This window comes from Trichosurus vulpecula, chromosome 2 (assembly GCF_011100635.1).
Source record: "Trichosurus vulpecula isolate mTriVul1 chromosome 2, mTriVul1.pri, whole genome shotgun sequence".
NCBI lineage: Eukaryota > Metazoa > Chordata > Mammalia > Diprotodontia > Phalangeridae > Trichosurus > Trichosurus vulpecula.
In genome coordinates this window covers 168,913,539-168,931,280 of record NC_050574.1, presented here as the reverse complement: position 1 = coordinate 168,931,280, position 17,742 = coordinate 168,913,539, and the positions used below count along the sequence as shown (strand labels likewise).

General features: G+C 40.5%; 1 protein-coding gene across 2 annotated transcripts in view; it reads left to right on the top strand.

The window, feature by feature from the left end:
• The window catches only part of ETS1 (ETS proto-oncogene 1, transcription factor), a 196,721-nt gene that overhangs the window by 55,996 nt on the left and 122,983 nt on the right, over positions 1-17,742 (top strand). For both annotated transcript variants that reach the window (XM_036744416.1, XM_036744415.1), the window contains exon 3: positions 4,434-4,578. In XM_036744416.1, coding sequence (XP_036600311.1) covers positions 4,434-4,578 — 145 coding nt within the window. The remainder of the gene's footprint in view (positions 1-4,433; positions 4,579-17,742) is intronic.

Genomic DNA, 17,742 nt, shown 5'->3' with positions numbered 1-17,742 from the left:
TTCACTGCATTTCAGCTTATACAAAGAAATAATTTTTTTTCCCCAGGAATTCCTTCTTGTAGGCTTCCCCTCTTCCCTGGATGTTCCTCTCTCAGTCAAATTCCCAAATTTGAAACCATAGAAGTTAAAGTTCTGGCTCAGAGGACCTAGGTTCCAATCTCCACTTATTTCTTACCTGTGTGACTTTGGAAAATTAATTTTATCTCTCTGGGCCTCAGTTTCCCCATCCATAAAACGAGAGAATTTGGTTAGACAATCATTAAATGTTCATTTTCACCTTAAATCTTATTCTCTCTCAGGTCATTTTCAGTTCTATGAATTTAAACTCCTTGAGGTCAGGGACTGTGAATCTTGTGGTTTATCTCTGTAGTTCTAGTTATAATATATACTCAATATATGATATATATTATAAATTTGTAATATATAATATATACTCAATATACCTATATTATATACACTATATACTCATTGAGTTATTAATGAGATTTGCATATCCCAAAAAACTTGCACACAAGTAAGTGTTCAATTGATGTTTGCTGAATTAATGAATACTGAAAGCGTGAACTTCATCCTGACTGCTATCAGGATGACCTCAAATTCTGAATTTATAGAGTTCAAGTTTTAAAATTTGTATTTCTTAGGGGATTTTCCTTTCATAGTCGTTGTCTTTGCTTGTCATTTATTTTTTGGAATTCATAGTCAACCTGAACTTTCTCCCCTTCTGTTTTTATTCCATCCTGTGCATGCAAAGGCACTAGCTGAGGTGTGTAGGGGAGGAGAGTGAATGGAGAGAGACTTCATCTTACTAAAAAATAAATAGTCCATGTATTTTGTTCCCAGGCAGGGCTAGTTAGTGTGGGGAAAAGGGGACAGTTCTCTTCCTCTTCCTCCTCCTCCCCCTCCTCCTTCTCAGTCTTTCTCCAAACTCTTGATAGCGGTAGGTTAGGTAAACTAGAAGTTCTGTGCCCTGGAAATTTAGACCATTGGAAATTGGAGGTAGGGAAGGGAACTGTTGACCAAGCAACAAGCATTTATTAAGCATCTAATGCATTCTAGGCGTTTGGCTAAGCTCTGGAGAAGGGGGGGGGAAATAGTTGACCTTTAGAAGGCTATATTCTAAATCTCTCTCTCTCTCTCTCTCTCTCTCTCTCTCTCTCTCTCTCTCTCTCTCTCTCTCTCTCTCCATGCATACATACATACATACTAGAGATTTACTGGTTGTTACTTTTTTGAGATGTAAATAACCTATCTGACCACCACCACCCCTAGACTGTTAAGCCTATTCACACCTTACTTTCCTTGCTTTAATGGGATCAATGACAGATCTATCCCAGCATTAGGATGTTGGGGTGGGGGTTAGGGGAGGGGTGGGTGGGTAGGAAGAGGAGTAATGTACTCTAGCATAAGTCAGACCCCTGTTCTCACTTGTCCTTCTTCCCTTGGCTCTTTCTCTCCTCCCTTCTTCCCTTGGACTCCTCCCTTTATTTTATTATGGATAGTCATTGATTCATTTATCCCTAGGAACCTAAGAAAAAAAAAATCTCTATGAAGTCCAGAGTCACTGGTATGTGTCCCATAAAACTCCCAAACCCTGCCCTGAGGGAAGGAGGTGGTAGATCTCAATCAGTAAGGCATTCAGTCACTGGAGAGAGTGTCTCAAGAAAAAAAAGGGGGAACAATCACTGCATTAGGATAAGAGAATTGAAAGGTTCCATCAGTCCCATCAAAGCAGATGCTTTGATAAAAACCTAAGAAGTGGATTGAATGTCAGGAAAGGTATCCTTTATTACATAGTTTAGACATTATGTAACTGCTATCCAACCTCACCTTTCTTCAGTTTTCATTGTTGTTCATGACTTCTGACTCTTGTGATCCTTTGGACCATACTGTCCATCGGGTTTTCTTGGCAAAGATATTGGAGTGGTTTACCAATTCCTCCTTCAGCTCATTTTACAGATAAGGAAACTGAAGCAAATAGGGTTAAGTGACTTGCCTAGGGTCACACAGCTAGTAAGTGTCTGAGGTCAAACTTGAATTCAGATCTTCCTCACTCCATGTCTGGTACTTTACCCACTGCACTACCTAGAGGCTCAGGGATGTACCTTAGCAGAATCAGAACTAAAAATTGTGTCATTTTTCTACCATACGATTCTTAGAGCAGCATTATTTCTCCAACTCTAAAGCACAACAAAAATAATAGCTAACATTTAAATATCACTTTGAGGTTTGCAGACTGCTTTACATAAATTATCTGTTCATCATTTCTATTACTATTAGATTTCCTTTCTTGGAGCCTTGGGCACTCAGTAATTTGTATGATATTGAAACAATTTACCAACACCAGAATTTAGGCCTAGAATTTCTAGGGGATAGGGAACTCTCATGTGAGGAAAATCCCTTAACTCATGCAACTTAGCACTTTCTCTGCATTTCAGAGTCTTAGAGAATTGCCTAAAGCATTGAGAGGTTAATTGACTTGCCCAGGGTCACATAGCCAGTATTGTTATCCTTTTCACGGCATGACTTTCCCCCTCGGGGTTTTGCTATTTCGATATATCATGAGCCAGCATAAGAAATGGGAATTTTGGGGGAGCTTTGAGGAAGCTTCAGATGACATGTGAAGGCTAGCAGATGACACAGAAAAAGTTTAGAAACCCAGAAAAGCATAAAATATATGTATAGTACTGTATAATGCCAACCCAAATTTTACAATAAGATGCTGTAAACACCCCATAAAAGAAAAAAGAAAAAAATCAGGCATCTTCTCTGGTATGAAGGGAGGGCCAAAAAGTTTTACATCGATTTTCCAAATGGAGGGAGTGTTGTGGCCCTAACCCTCTCGATGTGGAAGGGATAACTGTATATGTTGGAGATGGGACCTGAAGCCAGGTCCTCCAGCCCTCCAGGCCAAGCTCTCCACACTTGTGGCATTCAAGTTTCTAAAGCTGTTCCAGAGCAAGGTGACATTCATCCATCTGAGATTACCCAGGTGCGACACCACCTGTAGGAAGGTGGCATGGACGCTGTGATACCCAGAGTAGTTTTTAGACCTAGACTTTCATGATTACTTTAAAAAATCATTAATGTTATCAGTCAACCTTGCCTTGTGTTAATGGCCAACTCTATCCCCTAAACTGAAAGCTAGGGACAAATTTACAGCCTAGGCTCCTGGCTTTAAAGCTGGGAGTGATCTTAGAGAGAGATCAGTCTGGTCCAACCCACTCATTTCACAGATGACAAAACTGAAGCCAAGGTTAATTGACTCGCTTGAGACCACACAAGTAGTGAGCAATGGAGCCAAGATTTAAACCCAGGTCCTCAACTTCAGACTCAGAGATCTTTGTCACCGAACCACACTTCTGGGGCTTCCTTGGGAGAAACTACACTGGAGGAGCCAAGAACTCTGTCTAGAGTCAGAAGAACTGTGTTTCTGTATTAGTTGGGCTATCTAGCCTTGGGCAACTTACCTAATCAACCATTCAATCAACAAACATTTATTAAGCACTTACTGTATGCTAGCCTCGGGGTTAGGCACTAGGTATGCAAATACAATGAATGCGAGGACTCTGGTTGGCAAGGTCTTTATTTATTCATATACAAAAAGGGTGGGTAATGATACTTTCACTATATATGCGAGGACTCTGGTTGGCAAGGTCTTTATTTATTCATATACAAAAAGGGTGGGTAATGATACTTTCACTATATGAAGCAAGGGGTCATGTAATATTTTTATAATACATTACTCTTTGGTTGTTGTTGTTGAGCCTTTTCAGTTGTGTCTGACTCTTCGTGATCCCATTTAGGGTTTTCTTGACAAAGATCTAGGGCAGTTTGCTTTTCCTTCCTCACCTCATTTTAGAGGTGAGGAAATTGAGGCAAACAGGGTTAAGTGACTTGCCCAGGGTCACACAGCTAGTGAGTATCAGAGGTCACATTTGAATTCAAGTCTTCCTAACTCTACTCCTGCTGTCTAAATATATACATACATGCATGCATACATACATACATGTATGTGTATATATTTGGGTGTATGTATATACATATGTGTGTTTGTGTGTACCCATACACATATATGTGCATCTATGTATGTACATACATGTGTACATACATATATAAGAGAGGGAGGGAGAGAAAATGGGAGTGGGAGAGGAAGAAGGAGGCACAGGTTACATAGATGTGAACTGTTATAACTATTATGTCCCTATCCAGATATAGTGGATGATTTGGGAATTAAAGCTAGATGAGACTGTAATGGCTATTATTCCCTTTAGAAATGAAGAAATTAAGGCCTAGAGAAATAAAGAAATTTGTCGAAGTTTAAATAGGGAAAAAAAGCTGAGCTTGGATTTGTACCCAAATGAAGCGTCTGCTCCACTGTTAATTAAAGACACTTTCCTATTTCTAATAAGACATTTTTTTCCTCTTGGGCACAGAGACAAGGACCTGTCAACACCTATGAAGATCCCCGGATGGCCTGTGGCTTCCAATCTAGTTGCTTCCAGCAGAGAGCATGTTACCCATTCTGGGAGGAGATGGCCACTCAGGAAGTTCCTACTGGCCTTGAACACTGTGGAACAGGTAGGAGCAATGAAAAAAGGATCTAGGGAAAGAGACCAGGTTAGGAAAAACAACAAACATGTAATAAGGCTCCTAATCTCTGGAATGGCCTTTCCAAAGGAAGTACTAAGGTGAGGAAGAATTCTGTGGTTTATGTGGTCATGGACACTGTTTCTATCAGTTGGACAGAAGTAGATCTGATTAATGCGTTGGGAATATTCACCCTCTGGTGGTAGGAGGATTAAGTTTTAGTTGTATCCACTGAGGCTGCTTTAACTAAAATGGTCTCAAAGATCAATTTTCCAGTAGTGTAGTACATGATTGTTTTTATGACTTATACCAATTCCAATTTGGCTGGTGATAGAAAGATTTAGCAGGGTTTTTTTTTGCCACCAATTAATTGGTACATGAATAAAGAAAAATATAGATGGATCATTTATATGGGGGGCGGGGAATGTGGGGAGGGGTTAGGGTAGGGGGTTTAGAGATTTGCTTAATTGACAGGTGTAGCTAAATATGCCTACTAGGAAACGTAGGAAGTACTTCCCTCCACCTTATGGCTTGTTGGATCTGCCCAAGGAGGTCGATATTTAAGCAAACATTTCATCACCTTTTTGAAAAGTAGAATCTGGGTTGTAGAGTCAGAATGCTTTGTAGGATTATAATTGGATGATTTGCTGACCTGTGAGAAGTGGAAGGCCAGAGATTCTAGATGCTTAGGGCTACTTTCATTTTGATTGTGGCATCTCATAAAACACATTGCACTCTTTATCTGCTTGTTTCACTTCACTGATCATGAATTCCTGAGTTGAGAGGACTAGGGGATTACATTAGAGGTGGTCATGACAGCATAGTGTTAAATGAAGTAAGCAAGCCCTAAGTCTCACAAGCAAAACCTGAATTTTCTCCTCAGGTCATCTCAATTACTGAGTTACATTTTTATTTTATTCTGCATAGTGCTTACACTTCACTCTAAGGAATTCATCTTGGGGAAAAAGTCAGTGAAAATATCTGTAAAACCCAACAGTATGTTTTGATCCAATGTGCCCATGTTCTACACAGATCTGCAGTTAGGAACTTCTATTTTTTGAAAAATGCATTCGTTTATTTTTTAACATTAATTTTTAAAAATTTTGGGTTCCAAATTCTTTCCCTCCCTCCACTCCTTCCTTCATATATTAAGAAAGCAAGGAATGTGATACCCATTATACATGTGAAGTCATGCAAAACATATTTCCACATTAGCCATGATGCAAAAAAAGCAAGAAAAATAAAGAAATTGAAAAAAAAATTCAGTCTGCACTTAGAGATCATAATCTCTCCCTCTGGAAGTGGATAGCATTATTCATCATGAGGCCTTTAGTAGTGTCTCAGATCATTGTATTAATCAGAGTAGACAAGTTTTTCAAAGTTGATTAGCATTACAATATTGTTGTTATTGCATTCAATGTTCTACTGGTTCTGTTTACTTTGAATCAGTTCATTGGAGTCTTCTCAGGTTTTTTCTGAAACCATTCCCTTTGTTATTTTTTTACAGCACAATAGTATTCCGTCATAATGAAATACTGCAACTTGTTTAACCATTCTCCAATTGATGAGCATCCCTTTAATTTCCAATTCTTTGCCACCGCAAAAAGAGCTGCTGCTATAAATATTTTTGTATGTAATTTTTTTCTTTTATCTCTTTGGGATATAGACCTAGTACCTGGGTATGCACAGTTTTATAGTATTTTAGGCATAGTTCCAAATTGTTTTCCAGAATGGTTGGACTACTTCACAACTCCATTAAAAGTGCATTAATGTCACAATTTTTCCATATGCCCTCCAGCATTTGCCATTTTCCTTTTCTGTCATGTTAGCCAATCTAATGGGTATAAGGTGGTACCTCAGAATTGTTTTAATATGCACTTGTCTAATTAATAGTGATTTGGAGCATTTTTCATGTGACTATTGATAGCTTTGATTTTTCTTCTGAAAATTGCCTGTTCATATCCTTTGATCATTTATCAATTGGGGAATGGCTCATATTTTTAAAAATTGAACTCAGGTATATTTAAAACAAAAAATTAAATTCACAGTTTGCTGTAGAAAAAATACGAGAGAGAGAGAGAGAGAGAGAGAGAGAGAGAGAGAGAGACAGACAGAGAGAGAGAGAGAGAGAGAGAGAGAGAGAGAGACAGAGAGAGAGAGAGAGACAGAGACAGAGACAGAGAGAGAAAGAGAGACAGAGAGACATGCATCTAGAGGCATGGAGTGGAAGAGGGAGAAGTAGGAAGGAATGATGGAAGAAGAGAGAATGAATGACAGTGAGAGAAGAGAGGGGGGAGAAGAGAAGGAGGCCAAGAAGGAAGGATGGAAAGATAGGTCAAGATGCTGTAATACTTGAGGATCAATTATATCCTTTTTTCTGATTGCCAGTTTCTCAGCCCAAAGCAGAAATAACATGATACTGGATTATAGGAGCCCTGTTTTTCTGCCCCATTAACTCTTGTTGGCTTTTAAAATGATGAGTTGTTGTCAAACGATAACTGTTTTAGTCACATAAAAGAGCAAAGATGCCACATGGACTGAACCCTAGACGGGGAGACAAGCACCCTGGGTTATAATATCCTGCCTGTTGCTATGAAGAAGATGATAATGGTGGTGGTGGTAATAGCTGACAATTATATAGCCCTTCAATTAAGGTTTACCTAGCCCTGTACATACATTATCTTACTTGGTCAATTTGAAGTTCCTGACCTGTCATTTCCTCTCTGTGTAACCCAGATATAAAAGTCCTAGATATCTACTTATTACATGGGGATGCTGGGAAGGGACCAAGCATTTATTAAGCACTTACTATATGCCAGGAACTTTGCTAAGTGTTTTATAAATATTATCTTATTTGATTTTCACAGCTTTGGAGCTAGGCACTACTCTTAGCAACCATTTTACAGTTGAAGAAACTGAGACAAACAGAGGTTAAGTGACATATGCAGGTTCACACAGCCAGTGTCTGAAGCTGGATTTGTACCTATGTCTTCCTAGTCTCAGGCCCGATGCTCTATCCTAGCTGATGAGAGGATATCGAACAAGTTCCTAGATTAGACTCAGAACCTAGGAACTGGAGTTCTTTAAGAAAATTAACTTTTAATAACATACCCCCAGAAAAAGGGTAATTATGTTCATGTTTCCTAAGCCAAATCAATACTAGAAGGCTTGAGTTCATTTCTCTTTCTGTGACAAAGGTTGAAGCTTTCCTACCATATCTATCTTTCATCTCTTAGATCTTTGGAGCTCTTGTCCTGGCTGGTGCTATAACTCTACCCAGACCTACATTCTAGCAGGAATCAAAATGCTATCTCTCCCAACTAAACACTTGACAGTCCTGCTGTCATTTCATGGCAAAGAAACTTCCTTCATCTTTCTCAAATGAGGTGGGACTGATTTAACATTCTCTCCCCATAAGTTTTCTAAAGGGTGAAGGGTTCACAAGAGAATGCATAAGGTAATGTATATGAACTACACAAGACATCTCAGGATGAAATTGCTTTTAAAGAGTGAGGCATTGTTATTACTGTAAAGTATCCTAGCACATGTTCCTCTCTACAGGTGACTTGTTTTTGGACATTGGAGTCACCTGGAGGTGCTCAAGCTGGGGGAGGGGGCAGTGGTGCAGGAATCCTCTTTTACCAGAGTGATAACTATTTCTCAAGTAAGACAACATGGACTGTGGCTCAGAAATGCCACCAAACTTCCACTGGAGATGTAACCCTAGCCAGTTGGGGGCAGTCTCTGCTGTGAACAGAACGGAAATGCCTCCCTCCATCCAAGGCTCCATCTAATAGATGAAAAATTGACCATGGTCTTGGTCCTGTGTGATCTTTCCTTCTCCTCTATTAGAGCTGTACAGAGAAAGGAGGGGCATGAATTTATTTGGGCTGCTTTTCAGTTCTCTGAATGGTTGGGCATAAGTTGGGAAAGGGGCTGGTAGTGGTATGTGGGGAAGGGAGGTGAAGACATGGACCAAACCAATGACTCCTTCAGCTATAGCACATTTTCCTGAAGTTGGGGATAAAGAGAAGGGGGAGGGAGAGAGGGAGAGAGAGGGAGAAGAGAGAGGAAGAGAGAGAGGGAGAGGGAGAGAGAGAGAGAGAGAGAAATATTCCACATTTTTTCATTCTCTTTTATCCTATTTATAACTCCAGTCTCCTTCTCAGCCTCAGTCTCATGGCCACTCCTCCTCCCCACCCCTACTCCCCTTCAAGAAGGGATGAATGGACTTCTTTTCACAGGGACTGCACATCTGTTGATGACTGGAATACCCAACAGGAGGGGGTCACTGAAGAATGATTAGGCCCTCTCATTGTAACTTTCTCTTCCTCTTTTCCTCTTCTCTTAATTCACAAAGAGTTTAGACTCAAGGGAGATAGGGCATTTGAGGGGAGAGAAACAGAAGGGGAAGAGAGAGAGAGAGAGAGAGAGAGAGAGAGAGAGAGAGAGAGAGAGAGAGAGAGAGAGAGAGAGAATCAGATAGAGACAGAGAGAGATGGGGAGCTGCAATGTGCTAAAACATGACTAGAAGAGTAGTAGATAAAAATGTGGGACTGAGTGAAATACAAAGACAGAGGGAGAGAAAAGCTATAAGGCGAGGGATATAGAGAGAAAGAAGACATGTAGAATTGGACCGACAATAAGGGTGGATGTAGAAGGGAGAGGTGGATAATGAAAAAATGAAGGGGAAGAGAAAACATTAAAAATTGACCCAATGAATAAAAGGAAAAAGAAAAAAATCAAGGGAGATGTAGAGACCTAGAAAAAGACAAGGGGAGGGGGATAGGCAAAAACAACAAGAAAGGGAGAAAGAAAGATGAATCTGAGGACATTAACTATAGGGCTAAATAAAGAAGCCACATTTGCATGCAGTCGCCTGTGCAGCTGTACATTTCTTCATGACAATCTTGTAGTCATCATTTTCTTTCATTTCTATCTCCTCCTTCCCTTACCCTCTCCCAGCCTCTTCCCCCCCACCCCACCCCCCCATCAGCCTGGAGCCATTAGCAAGAACCAATGGAGGCTGAGCCCAGGAGTTCCTCATGAATGAATGGGCCCTTTCTATCTCAGCTTCTCGTCATCCCTCAGTCGGGAGCCTTGTGAATCAATGGAGCCCCTTACACAAGACACGGCTGCAAAGTCTGTTTCTGTTTATAGTCTGCCTGGAGTGGATCCTACTGACCCTGTACTCCTCTCTTCCCTTCCTCTACCCCTCATGACAAGGGATCTCACTCTAGCTCCACAGTAATAAGTTTATGCTGTCATTATTCATTTTTATATCAGTTCCTTATACCATTCCTCCAAGACACCATTGCCATTCCCTCTCACTTAGCAGCATGGCGCTTTCACGCTACAACTCTATTTAGAAAGAGACACAGTTTATGGTAAGTAGTTTACAGATGGAGGACCTGGGGGCCCAAAGAAGATTCCAACTTATTTGGGGTCAAACAATTATTTCAGAATTGGTGTTGGAGTACAGGTGGTATCCTGAGTTCCAGCCGAACTCCCTGAACATATTGGATCTGCTAATGATGTGTCAGGTGACGACATACAGTTCAATTCAACTTAACATTTGAAAGTGCTTACTACTGGGAAAGCCCTGTATTAGGCATTGGGAGTTCAAAAGACAAAAACCTGAAACAAAACCTGCCCTCAGGGAGCTTACTTTTTATTTTGACATTGATAATGATGATAATGTTATTACAGGAAGAAAACACTATTAATTAACCATCAGTGTGAAATGTCTTTCAATAGTTTCCTAGAAAAGGCAAGGGGAGTTATATTTCACTTACTGATCCACACCAATTGGGACTTCCTTGTAACCAAAACATGCACTTGAAAATTGACTGGTTAGGGTTGGGGTTTATTGTGTGGTCATGGAAAAGAAAGAATAATTTCTGGATTAAATTGGATGAAGCTAACTAACTCCCTGCTCCCCACTCCCTGCCCCAAGAGAATTAACTTAGGACCCTAGCTTCATTTTTGTTGCCACCAGAATGAAAATCATTCTAGGTTGTAAGTGAATTTTTCTCCCTTCCAGTTATAATATGGTTTTTGCTGTTTCACTGCACTGAAAAGCTGTAATTGCTCTCTTCTCAAAAGAGTGATCCAAATTCAAAGCTTTTTCTCCTCCTGCTCTTTTTTCTTCTTTTCTTTCTATCTATAATTTGTTTTGAAGTATCTGGACACATGTTTTAAGTAATGCCTGTATTCCATTCTTTCCGAAAATCAGTCATTGATGCATTGAGAACTTTTGTGGGTAGGGTCCTATTGTTGTTCATTTGTGTCTAACTCTTCTTGACCTCTTTGGGGTTTTCTTGGCAAAGGTACTGGAGTAGTTTTCCATTTCCTTCTCCAGCTCATTTTACAGATGAGGAAACTGAGGCAAATGGGGTTAAGCGACTTGCCCAGGATCACATAGCTAGTAAGTATCTGAGACCAGATTTGAACTCAGAAAGATGAATCTTCCTGACACCAGGCCCACACTTTAGCCACTGAACCACCTAGCTGCCCTATATTGGGCATGATAAGGAAATGTAGAGGATGAAGACAAAATGGTACTTTCCCAAATATAATTCTTTTTTTTTTCAAAATATAATTCTTAGTCCAGCGGGAAAGAGTATTTAGCTAGAGAAAAAATCTCAGGCAGAACATGTCAGATATTTTTGAGTAGAAGGTAGATTCAACAAGCAGGTGGCTTTATATTGCATGATGACTAGTTTCTCCTTTTTAAAAACTCACTAGTAAAATTCCAGAAAGAAAGAATTCCTTTCCCAAATAAACTGAGAGTTCAGGAGCAGGAGATGTCTCAAGTGTCTAAGCTCACAGTCTCTTCTGGAGTCTTCTCAGATGGCTGGACGGCTGGGGGAGATCAAAATTGGGCGAGTGTTTGGAAAAGGCTCTCAAAAACCAGGTGGAACACCTCAGAAGGACAAACAGACTCCTACAGTCTGGCTTTTAAGTGTGTAAGAATCTGAATGTGATGCCAGAGAGACTTGTTAAATAGAGAATCACCTTGCTTGGAAATGTTTATTCTGATAGCACGTTGGTTCTTTCAACTGACCATCTCAGGACAGATCTGGGGTTTTATGAATGGTGTTTTTAACTGTCTCTGCTGAGGATATCTGTTCATGTTTTGCATAACTCTTCTACCATTTTATCCTTTTCCAACCCTATTTCAAGTTCTTTTTTCTTGGAAGCAGGTCTCTTGTTGTTTGCACTCCAGGGCTGTTGAGGTTTGCTTGTGTCTCTGTAGAGAAGTAATAGGTCCCTAGATTGTGACCTGGCAAAGACCTCATCTAGTCTGACCCTCACATTTTATAGATAAAGAAAATGAGGCTCGGAGTGGTTGAGTGACTTACTCCAAGTCACGCAGGTAAAAAGTGGCAGGACCAGTATTTGAATCTAGGTCCTTTATCTTCAAATCCAGAATTCTTTTCACTACATCATGTTCCCTTGTAGGCTGGCAGAGTATCCTAAATGAAGTCATTTGAACTCTGAGATTAGATCAAAGTAACTAGTTTGAAAGCTGTTTTCAAGAAACATTTTGATTTGAGCATTCTTTGGTACAATGATTTCTCAATTAACGTATCCTCTGGCAATAAAATCCCCCTTAATAAGGTCAGTCTGAATTGGAGGAAGTTTTGGTCCCCTTGAAACTGGGTTAGAGTAAGAGAAGCTGGTGGTGATCTCTCAGGCACAGACTATTCAGACAGGCTATATCTGAACCTAGAGGAATCCCTAAGGAAGAGATGAACTCTCAGGTCTTTTATTGTCTATCCCCTGGGAAAAGGGCTGGAACCATCTGAACTATGCCACTGGATGGAGCTTAAACCAGAGATTCTGAAGTATCCCAAAGATGGATGAAATGGCAGTAGTGTTACATGTCTCTTTGAAGAGGAGGAGGGAGAGAATTACCCTGCTCAATGTATCTTGGAATGTAGCCTAGAATTCTCCTGTATTATTTTTACATATGATAACGAAGCTTCTGAAAATCAAGTATTGGTTGCTGGAATGTCTCTTCTTCATTAGAGGAATTCAGTGGGCTTCGAACTGGAAGGCCCTTTTAAGGTCATCTAGATTAGCCTATTTTATTAGACATGAGGAAACTGGAATATAGAGAAATTGCAGTTTGTCCAAACTAAGTCAGTGAATCAGAAAGCATCTGGTAAGTACTTTTTGTAGTGGCATGTGCCTAGGATACAAAAAAAAAGAAAAGAAAAAAGGCACTGCCCCCAAGCAGTTCATGTCCTAATGAGGGAAAAGCTTCCAAATAACTGGGTACTTACAAGATATATTCAGAGTAGATGAAAGGTAGTGTCAGATGGAATGTCATGTGCAAGTAACAGCAAAAAGGTCAGAGGTATAGAGGTCATGGCAGGACTAAGGTATATGAATACTGGAAAGGTTGGAAGGGGCTAAGGTGTGAAAAGCTTTCAATGTCAAAGAGATTTTATATTTGGCCTTAGAGTTACTGGGGAGTCACTGGAGTGTATTGAATGGGGGAGGTGGCATGATCAGACCTATGTTTTAGGAAGATTAATTTGGCAGCTGAGTGGAAGATGGATTGGAGTGAGAAGCTTGAAGCAAGAGACTGATTAAAAAGCTCTTGCAAATAGTGGAGGCAAGAGGTGATGAGGCCCCGAACCAGAATTGTGTCTGTGGAAGTGGAGATAAGGAGGTATTGATGTTATGAAACAGAAATGACAAGATTTGGAAACGGATTAGGTATTTAGGGTGAGTACAAATGAGAACTAGAGGATGATCACCAGGTCATAAGCCTGGGCATCAGGGATGATGGTTTTGCCCTTGATGATAATAGAGAAGTTGGGAAGAGGGGAAGAGATTGGTGGGAAAGGAGTTCTGTTTTGGACATGTTGACTTTAAAATAGATGTCTATGATTTGAGAAGTCCAAAAGGCAGTTTGTGATGTGGGACCATCACAGAAGCATCAAATGAAAGAGATAGGATTCAGACCCAGATCTTCTGACTTCCAATCCAGTGCCCTTGTATAAAATACGTCATAGGTTCAGCGTTTGCTTCCCCACTTCGCAGAATGAAGAATAAAATGCATATCTGTCTGTTGTGAACACATTCAAGGTTTTCCTTGACATCTTGATTTTTCATGAAAATCAATCTAAAACAGAAGAGAGAATAACTTGCCTTCATTTTCATTTGACTTATTTTAATTTCTTTAAGGCCCTGGGCATGTGGGCTGGTACCTGTTTTCAGGATCATTTTACTAGCACCTACTGCTTTAGAAATTCTCAGCATGAGCTAAAGGGCATTAGATCCTTTGGAAAAAAGTGTTGTTTCATTTAGCTACTTTACTTGGATTCGAGAAAACAGCAGGGACTGGGAAATGTCAGGCTAGATCAGGAAAACCTACTTTCTGCTCTCTCTTACCTCCAAACAGGCTGCCAATCCCCTTTCTTTTCCCTTTTTTTAATGTAGTCTGGAAATGGCTTTTCTCCAAGCCTCAGGCCACTGTCCATGGCTAATTTGCTGACACTCAGCTAGTGGCTTTGCCACTCCCTGTGTACTGGGTCCCATTTTTTTTAAATGAAAGAAAAAGGAACCACAGTGGGGACAAGAAAGAGAAGAGTGATTAAGTCATGGCCTTAAGGGAGAGAGACTGGTAGAGTAATGACTCTGTAACATTACAAAATTTCAAAAGCATTGGAGGAAATCAAGGCCCAGAAAGTGACTCCTCTAAGAGTCTATCTTTGGTAGGCAGATCTAGAATTAAATCATTGGATTCTTGCTTACACATCCCCTGATGGCTATTTCTCAAAACCCTGGGACTCAACAGCAACTGCCTGGAACTCCTAGGGGAATAAGGGGGACTGGGAGGGTGGAAGGGGGGATTGAAGTTCTCTTAACTTTTTCAAACCACAAATATTTAGTCCTCGTTGGGAAAAAGTCCCTAGGGCATGGAGTCCTTATTTGATTCAAGCAGTTTGACCCCTCCCTTGTACTCTTATACATGGGGGCTGAGCATGGAAGATGGTGTTCACTGAAGTCAGAGACACTTGGCTCTGGCTAAGAAGCCAGAGTAGAGCAACAAGGAGACTTCAGCAGGCTGGATGCTGCTCAGATCTGTCTGTGAATGGAAATCATTGGCTGGGTGGTTGATATGAGGAGCTGAAGTTCAGCAGAGAGGAGTGTGTGTAAGTGTAGGGGGGTGGGAGTGAGATGGAGTGTGTGGGGGATGGAATCTTGGAAACAGCCTGTTTTTCTCAGTGTCTGGCAGCATGGAGACTCTTACTCTCTCTCCAGATGTTCGCTGTGTTTATAGCTGCTGAAGCAGGAGACCAAACTCCCTCATTAATAAGTTTCTTTCTTGCACTGTAGCCAGGGGTCTCAGCACTGAGCCTGCAGCTGGAAAAGAATTGGGGTGGGGAGGGGGAAGTGGGAGAGAGAGGGAGGAGGTGTGTTCATTCCCCTCCAACTCTCTTCCCCCCACCCCTGCAGTCCTCCCAAAATACACTAGCACAAAAAAAGAAAAACACCAGCAGATTTTTTATTTCAGAGAGTAAACACTTGGGCCATGGGGGTCTGGAGGTTATGGGAAAAGAGGAAACCATCAACCTAATCAGGCAGGCACAGACTTCCTTTGCTGAAATAAAACAGAAATCATTGCTCTGCAGGGCTGGTGAGGAGGGGGGTGGTTAACCCTGGTGCTGCCAACAAAGTGAGGAGCTAGACAAAGCTAGGAACTGAGGCGGAGAGCTCGTGCATTGTTTGGTCACTACTCTCTAGATCCTGGTGTAGGAGAAGCAGGTTTGAGAGTAATCTACTGTAATCTACCATCATTAGCATCTCCGAGTATGCCCGTCATCCTTGTGAATTCACAGTAGAAGATGGACCTACAGGAACCTGTCCTTTAGAGAGAGACATACACACACATTTATCTACACACATATACATATATAAATATGTATATGTATGTATACATCATATAGATTCCAAAGCTTCGAATCTATGATCTTACAAATGTAACTCTATATCTGTTAACTAATACAAATATGACATGTTCATCGAATTTTCACTTTTTACTGTGGTAAAAAAGAAAATGTTAATATTAAAAGCATTTATATGTACATATGTGTATACATATAGAAATTGACACAATACAGATTCTGTACATAGATTGGCTTTTGCAAGACGTTGGTAGATGGTTTAGATAGGACTAGACTAGGAGATGGATAGATTGTTAAGAAAAACATCGCTCTATATCTGTTTACATGAGGGAATGAATAAGTTCTATTAATTGCATGAATTTTAATGAATAAATAGATTTTGAGGTTTTTTTTTTTAGAGTAAACCTATCACATGCCCTTCAGCTTTTAGTCATTCATTTTCCTTTGAGTTGCCTGTCGGGAGAGTACAAATGCCTTATTGGCTGGAGGTCATAGGTCAAACATGAGACCTAATTGCAGATTGAGGAAAAATTACCTTTCCATTGATGTATGATGCAACCTTTGACTCTCAGAGGCAGCCAGGGTTAGTGGCCTGATGCCAGGCAGTTAGGAACTTCCAGTTCAGACCCCATGGTCTTATCAGTCAGCTATGCTCCCTTTTTCACTTGAAAGAGATCTCAGGGGTATGTTTTGCTCTGTCCACTCTTTGGCATCATAGTTCGTCTCATTCATGACCCCTGAGGAACTGCTGGTCTCTTGTGGGCCTTCTTAGGGTCCAAAAAAATGAGTGCGATTAATGCTTGAATTTATCCTTGCAGAAAAGGTCTCTCTTCAAGATTTTTACCAGCCCTCCACACTCCTTTCCCTGATGTAGGAATGATCATTTCAAAAGCAAGGAAGCAGTTTAAATAACTAAGGAACCAGAGTCATAAGTTACTCATTCCCTTAATTTCTTAACTATCTGATCCCTGATTTCTTTTAGGCCCCACCTAATTTCTGCCAGATATTGAGCTTAGGTGTCCAGCTACATGGAATATCTTCTCTACAAACTCTCTGTTACTACCTAGGTCTGTCCAAATTTAAGTGGACTTCATTCTTGTGGACTTCATTTGTTCACTCATTCAGTTGTTATTTGTTGAATACCTACTGTGCAAAATATTGAGGTGTGGATGAGATATAAAGATATCTAAGACATGGCCCCTGTTCTCATGTAACCTATAGTCACTAAAGGTAGAAGGCATAGCTTTTCTTTCCCCTTTTCTTTTCCAATGCCTCCTTATAATTTTCCTATGACTACTCAACATGTTGAAAAAAAACAACTCTTTCTTTAAGCTCATAGATGCCAAACACCCTCTTTCCTTTTCTTGGGAAAATATGCTTTGTACTGTAGGAAAATTATACTTTGATCTGCCTTTCATGTAGATTCCACTAAACAATAAGCTTTTCCACAACATTACTATCTCTAGGAGGGAAAAAAATGGCAATCTGAAGGGGAGAGTCAGTGTCTGTGAAGAGTATAAATCCTGGACAGGGCCCTGTGAAAGTATACACTAAAAGCCAGCCAGAATAGATAAAATACTGGAATCGTGTAAGTTCCCCAGGACACAGCCTTCCAGTGTAGGTCACACTTTTTGGGAAGGTCAGTCTTCTAATCTTTGGCCTATTTTCTGAACTATCAACCTGTTACCAGCACAGTCTCTATCAGAAATACACTTGGACAGAAGGAAAGTATTTTCAGTCACCCTGAGTCCAGGGAGCAAGACTCCCTCTCTCACAGAACATTGGAGATACAAAGGGTGAGACAACCGTGGTTTACTTGAAAGAGTCCTAAACGTGCAGTCAAAAGCTTTGGTTTGGATCTTGGCTTGTCCACTTGCTATCTGTGTGAACCTAGGTAGGTCACTACCTTTCTGAGCTTCAGTTTTATTATTATTCATAGCATGGAGCCATTAATGCCTATACTGACTAGCCCAAGGGGCTATTATGGCAAATAAAATAATTTATGTGTAAAACCCTGGGTGGCACAGTGGACAGAGTACTAGGAAGTCAGGAAGACCCAAGTTCAAATCCAGCCTTAGATGCTTACTAGCTGTTTGATCCTGGATAAGTCACTTAACCCTGTTTGCCTCAGATTCCTCATCTATAAAATGAGCTGGAGAAGAAAATGGCAAACTACTCCAATGCATTTGCTAAGATAACCCCAAATAGGGTGGCAAAGAGCTGGACATGA